This window comes from Pipistrellus kuhlii, unplaced genomic scaffold (genome assembly GCF_014108245.1).
Source record: "Pipistrellus kuhlii isolate mPipKuh1 unplaced genomic scaffold, mPipKuh1.p scaffold_m20_p_136, whole genome shotgun sequence".
Classification (NCBI taxonomy): domain Eukaryota; kingdom Metazoa; phylum Chordata; class Mammalia; order Chiroptera; family Vespertilionidae; genus Pipistrellus; species Pipistrellus kuhlii.
In genome coordinates, this window is record NW_023425445.1 from 108,774 (window position 1) to 115,002 (window position 6,229).

The window sequence follows — 6,229 nt, forward strand, 5'->3', positions numbered from 1 at the left end:
CAGAAAGGAGGCGCTCGCACATGTTGGTACAGGAAAAGTGAAACCAGGGCTCTGCAGAGTCCCAATCATAGAGCTGCCCCCACAGACTCTGTGCCCCGCTGAGACCTGAGCGCAGGCCTGGGCCCTGGACTCGGTCCTGACCCTCCTCCTGCGCGGAGCGCCCGTCCCCCTGTCCCCCGAGGCCTGGCCCGGGCGCTGTGCTGTTCAGGGAATTTCCAAGGTCTGGGGTTCACCATCTCTGTGCAGCCTCACACAGTGGGGAGGCCCCCATAACCTTGTCCCTGTGGTTCCCTCTGTCACAGTCACCACTCACGGAACCACACAGGGAAACAAATACAAACTCAGGCCGCATGCTCAGTGCCTGGGAGATGGGGACAGAGTCATGTTTTTATGAAAATCACCAATTTCCCAAGTGAAGGAGGAGAGAGGGGCCTGCTCCCCTGTCACATCCTGCCCATCCCCCTGGGAGACACTGGGTTTGCACATTTGCTTTTGATTTTGATCTGTTGTTGTGACGGCAGCTTATTAAGACATAGACAGCCTCACAGGAATGGGCATAGGCAGTTTTTTACTGACCTTTTCAGGTAAGTGCGCATGATCCCCTGTGACCGTCACCACAGCCACACCTGTGGTCATTTCTGAAAAGGGTTTTGCAAAGTGAGACCTGAAACCATATTGACTGTATTGTTGTTGTTTTAATTTTTAAATATATATAATCTTAGAGAGGGAGAGAGAGATAGATACATCAATGATGAGAAGGAGTCATTGATCAGCTGCCTCTTACAAACCCCGCACTGGGGATGCTCAGACAAAAAGGTGACCTGTGACCTCCTGGTTCATAGTTCCATGTTCAAGTGTGGACCCCCACTGGCTGGGGAATAGTGAATGTTTCCTGTGTTGTTCTGTCACCGTCCCCAGGGCTGTCTGGCTGGGGGCTCTGTCCTCATGCAGGTTAGTGAAGGTGATGCCCTGTGTCTCTAAGTCCTAGAGCCCTTCCCGTGCGGATGCATTAGTCACCCGCCCTCCATGCTCACCTCTGTGTCTCTTCACAGAGCCCCTAGGAAGTGTGTCAGCGCTGGGGAGGGTCTAGCTGACCTGGTGGGACACACCTGTCCCAACATTCTGGTTTTCTCTCGGGGCTGGCATTGCATCAGGACAGCAGGCCTGTCCGTGGTCCCTGCCGGGTGACATTTCCTGAGGGAGAAGCTCACGTTCAGGTTTGAGAAGGTGCGTGCCAGTTCCCCCAGCCTCAGCCCTCCCAGTGTCTGTGTCACTCATTCTGTTATGGAACCGTGGGCCAGGCCGGGTGTGGCTCAGCTGCTGAGCATTGACCTTCAACCAGGAGGTCAGGGTTCCATTCCCCGTGAGGCACCTGCTGGGTTGTGGACTCTGTCCTCAGAGAAGGGGGTGGGGGTGGGGGTGTTTTCAGGAGGCAGCCTAGCCATGGCTCTGTCCCATCATGGGTGTTTCTATGTCTCCCTCTCCCTTCCTCCTGAAATCAATACGAATAATAATAATAATAATAATAATAAAGAGTTGGCTGGCCGCGGCTGTGGGTAGGAGGGGAAAGGATTGGGGGAGCTGTGGGACCAGCTCTGAAGGCCCCCCAGTCCCTGCGTGGTCCTAACAGCCTTCTCGGTCTCTCTGCCCTGGCCCCGAGGCTCCGGCGATGACGTGATGGGAACACGTGGGGCCCAAGGGGCGTGTCTGTGTGAAGGAGACGCTTGGGTAACCCTACGTGGGATGGCACTGGGGGGCGCTCACTTCTGGGCTCCTCCGCAGGTGGCATCTGGGATGGGGTCACCCTGACTCTGAGGCGGGTCCACCATAAAAGGAGGCTGCCTTGGGGGATGGGGGCTTCCCTTGTGCTCAGGAGTTTATACGATGTGATGCAGGGCCCCCCCCTCTCCCGTCTGCTGCCTGAAGTGGGGGAGGCCCTGCGCGGCGCCACCATGGGAGGCAGTGATCCTGGAATGAGTGACCAGGTTAAAGCCCACGATGCACTGCGCACTGACCAGGACCAGGCCCCGACCACGCTCCATCCTCGCCGCCCCTCCAGTCCCGCCTGCGACAGGCTCAGCACAGCAAACACACGGGACCTGGAAAGTTCTTGGAGCTTCAATTTATTTCCCCTCAGAATTTAGGAGCTTCCCCTTTAATAACCTCCACGCCTTTTTGGCAAGAAATGAACAGTCACATCAGCATCTCATTTCAATCCGGAGCAGGAAGTAGCAGCTCAGAGCCCCAGGGAGGAAAGGCAGGGATGGGGATTTGGAGAGCCCAGCCACCTCTGCTGATAGGAAAGTGTGGGGGGCAGGGCGGGGCCAGCCCCCATCAGAGGGTCCTGAGTCAGGAAGTGGGAGCGGGAACACACCTTCCATCACTCAGTCCCCACAGGGCAGCGGCCTCACGCTGTGGAGGACAATCGTCATGAGCAGGTTCAGGACAGTGGCTGTGACTGGTGACATTCTCAAACCCACTTCATGCTCACAGTGTCCCCCAGACTCCCCACAGCCCAGTCCCCCCTCTTTCCACTTTCCACCCCTCCCCACGGCAGGTCTCACCTTTAGAAGCCGAGAGAGGCACATCAGAGCCCTGGGCGCTGTCACTGTCTGGAGGGGACAAACCAGGACGGGCTCAGAGCCCCAGGGTAGGAGACTAAGAGGAACTATGGGGTGGGGTCCCCTATGGCTCCCTCTGCACTGTCACAGGGACTCAGGGGTCACCCCTCCATACTCACTGGCAGCCGGAGCGTAGCTCCCTCCTTTTCCACCTGCGGGAAGAAAACACCCCGTGAGAGACCAGGAAGGAGGCAGGGCCATGAGGTCCTAGAGGAAGCCATAGTCCTGGGCCCACAGAAGTATCCTAAACCGTGTGTACAGACCCCGGGCAGGATCAGGGACGGGCATGTGTGGGGACTGGACCCATCGCCCTCCTGGAGGTCTGTGCTCAGCAGGGACCTGCCCTCTGACCTGGGGCTGCTGGGAACCGGGTCCCCAGCACCAGCATCATCAGGTGAGAAGTGGGTCCCTCATCTCCCACGGGCCTCACTACAGAGTCAGTGTGAGCACAGAGCCCCACACTGGCCATCGCACATGTGGGGATGGTGGTTCCCATGAATGAGGCGGACACACGTCTACCTGGGCTTGAACCCCCAGTGGGACAGACACTCAGACCCACTCCTGCCCACCTGAGCGCCTCCTCCCCCACATCACAGCTCCAGCCACAGCTCCCAGCAGGACCAGGCCCCCAGCGATGCCCAGGATGATGAAGATGAAGGTCTGAGGAGGCGGCTCTGGGAGGAGAAGGGAAGGGAGGATGAGGGCCCTGACCCCAGGCCTCAGCCCCCACCCCACTGAGGTCCCCCAGGGCCCTGCTGCCCTGAGAAGAGGCTCTGTGCCCACGGCCCTCCTCACCCCATCTCACAGTCAGGGGCTCGGTCAGCCCCTCGTGCTGCACATGGCACGTGTATCTGTGCTCCTCTCCAGGGGGCACCCCCACGGCCGCCCACTTCTGGAAGGTGCCGTCCCCCGCAGGCCTGGTCTCCACCATCTCCATGTCCTGGGTATGGTCCTCCCCATCACGCTGCCAGGTCAGGCTGATGTCCGCAGGGTAGAAGCCCAGCGCCCAGCACCTCAGGGTGACCTCCCGGGCAGAGACGGGGTGGTGGCTCACGTGTGCCTTTGGAGGGTCTGAGGGGAGGGGAGAAAATGCAGGAACTTTGCATCCTCCATGGGACACTCCAGCAGCGCCCATGTGACCATCCTGAGAGTGGACAGACACCTGGGTGGGGGAGGGAGCACACAGCACACACACCAGTCTTGACAGAGGCACCTGGAAGAACCTCCGAGTCTTTAGAAAGTTCTATAATCAGAGACCCAGCCCAGGGCAGGAGGCAGGGCTTTGAGGGGAGAAAAGGTCTGGCCTGGGTGGAGTCCACGTGACTCAGAAAAGCTGGGGTGAGGCCTCAGACACAGGGGGTGTGGGGCAGCGCACAAGGCCTGAGAGAGAAGGTCCCGGTGGGTCCCAGATCCACTGCAGGGCCCCTGGGAACCGCTGACGGCTTATTGCAGGGGGTCTCCCTGCAGCCCAGGAGAGCCTGCACCCCTACCTGTCCCTGAGTGTAGGGGGCAGTCCCTCTGGAACCTGACCTGAACATCCTGGGGGACCCCCTCCCTGACCCCAAAGAGGGGTGTCTGACACTGACCCCCTGTCCTGTCTCCTTGGAGGAGCCCCAGCCCCGGGGAGAGGGGGCGGCCCCAGGGCCCCTGTTACCTGCGCGCTGCAGGGTCTCCTTCCCCTTGTCCAGGTACATGCGCAGTGAGTCCACACACCGGCCCTCCAGGTAGCTCCTGTCATGCTCAGCCCAACGCTCCGCCTCCCACTTCCGCTTTGTGATCTGAGCCGCCATGTCGGCCGCGGTCCAGGAGGTCAGGTCCTCGTTCAGGGCGATGTAGTCAGTGCCATCGTAGGCGTATTGACTGTACCCATGGAGGAGGCGCCCTTCGGGTCCCATGTAGCAGCCAGACATCCACTGGAAGGTGTGAGACCCTGACCCCGCCCCAAGGTCAGCCCGGCTATGAGGTCGGCCAGCCCCGCCCACCCCGCGGGGACTGAATCTAAAACTGAGAGTGAAATCGGGTCACAGTCCCCGCGGTCTCCTTCCGGGGGTGGGGGGCCTGGAGAGTCCCGCCGTTTCGGGGTGACACTCGGACCCAGACCCTCGGGGCCACCCCGGCCCTTCCGTGGGGAGGGAGGTCGTGATGGGCCCGGCGCGCAGCTCACCGTCCTCGCTCTGGTTGTAGTAGCCGCGCAGGTTCTGCAGGCCCACGTGGTAATTGTGTGCGTTCTCCTTTTGGATCTGCGTCTCCCGGTCCCAATACCCCGGGTCCTCCTGCTCCACCCACGGCTGCTGCATCCACGGCGCCCGCGGCTCCATCCTCCCACTCGGCGCGTCGCTGTCGAACCGCACGAACTGCGTGTCGTCCACGTAGCCGACGACGAGGAAGCGGGGCTCCCCGCGGCCGGGCCGGGACACAGCGGTGCGGAAAAACCTCATGGAGTGGGGGCCTGGGGGGCGGACGGAGGGCAGGGCGGGGGTGACCAGGGAGAAGGGTCCCGCCGGGTCCCCGCGCTCCTCCCCGCACAGCCGCCCCCTCGGACCCCGCACTCACCGGCCCCGCTGGGGGTCAGGACCAGCGCCCCCGAGAGCAGCAGGAGGAGGGTGGGGGGCCTCTGCACCCGCATCCTGGCAGTTTGGGGAGCGGCTGAGTCCCGGCGCTTCCGCGGAGGACTTATAACCCGGAGCCGCGGGGACGCTGATTGGCTGCTGTACCAGCAGCTCAGCCAATGGGAGTGGGAGGTGGAAGGAGGTGCAGAAACTTGTTGATACAACAGGAAGTTTAGAGGTCAAAGAATGAGTTCACGACCTAAGGGGGAAGCAAAAGCAAGGTTTTTCTGAGAGAGCCAGGCGCTGGCATCAGGCCTCAGACACAGGGCGTGTCTGGGACAGCAGGGAGGGACCCCAAGGGGCCGGCACAGTAGCTATGTGTCTAGAGGTAGATACATGCTCCCCCCCCCCCGGCTTCTGATTGGTGCTTCCTGGGAAGCTCCCAGTCCATAGGGTGGAGGGAGCTGTCTGTCACAGGGTGGAGGGAGGTGTCTGTCTATAGGGTGGAGGGAGGTGTCTGTCTATAGGGTGAAGGGAGGTGTCTGTCTATAGGGTGGAGAGAGCTGTCTATAGGGTGGAGGGAGGTGTCTGTCTATAGGGTGGAGGGAGCTGTCTGTCTATAGGGTGGAGAGAGCTGTCTGTCTATAGGGTGGAGAGAGCTGTCTGTCTATAGGGTGAAGGGAGCTGTCTATAGGGTGGAGGGAGCTGTCTGTCTATAGGGTGGAGGGAGCTGTCTGTCTATAGGGTGGAGGGAGCTGTCTGTCTATAGGGTGGAGGGAGCTGTCTGTCTATAGGGTGGAGGGAGTGTCTGTCTATAGGGTGAAGGGAGGTGTCTGTCTATAGGGTGGAGGGAGATGTCTGTCTATAGGGTGGAGGGAGGTGTCTGTCTATAGGGTGGAGGGAGGTGTCTGTCTATAGGGTGGAGGGAGCTGTCTTTCTATAGGGTGGAGGGAGGTGTCTGTCTATAGGGTGGAGGGAGCTGTCTGTCGCAGGGGTCTTCAAACTACGGCCCGCGGGCCACATGCGGCCCGCAGAGGAGTCTGATCCGGCCCGCCAGGT

The 6,229-nt window shown here is 60.7% G+C and overlaps 1 protein-coding gene and 1 long non-coding RNA gene across 26 annotated transcripts in view; one reads left to right on the forward strand and one right to left on the reverse strand.

Annotated features, from left to right (window-relative positions):
• Positions 1 to 2,397, forward strand: part of LOC118718040 — a 13,019-nt gene extending 10,622 nt beyond the window's left edge. The window contains exon 3 of the long non-coding RNA XR_006741518.1: positions 2,194 to 2,397. This is a non-coding gene — a long non-coding RNA (uncharacterized LOC118718040). The remainder of the gene's footprint in view (positions 1 to 2,193) is intronic.
• The window catches only part of LOC118718036 (patr class I histocompatibility antigen, B-2 alpha chain), a 39,915-nt gene extending 34,586 nt beyond the window's left edge, over positions 1 to 5,329 (reverse strand). For 4 of the 25 annotated variants that reach the window (XM_045581149.1, XM_045581154.1, XM_045581145.1 and 1 more), the window contains exons 1-5: positions 5,175 to 5,328; positions 4,786 to 5,070; positions 4,276 to 4,551; positions 3,417 to 3,692; positions 3,191 to 3,295 (exon numbers count right to left, since the gene is read on the reverse strand). In XM_045581149.1, the coding sequence (XP_045437105.1) occupies positions 3,191 to 3,295; positions 3,417 to 3,692; positions 4,276 to 4,551; positions 4,786 to 5,070; positions 5,175 to 5,247 (1,015 nt within the window). In that variant the 5' untranslated portion in view covers positions 5,248 to 5,328. Of the gene's footprint in view, positions 1 to 2,107; positions 2,413 to 2,564; positions 2,613 to 2,740; positions 2,774 to 3,190; positions 3,296 to 3,381; positions 3,693 to 4,275; positions 4,552 to 4,785; positions 5,071 to 5,174 lie in introns of those variants that run through there. The other 21 variants (XM_045581163.1, XM_045581164.1, XM_045581158.1 and 18 more) reach the window with 17 other exon arrangements.
• Between the last annotated feature and the right edge of the window lie 900 nt (positions 5,330 to 6,229).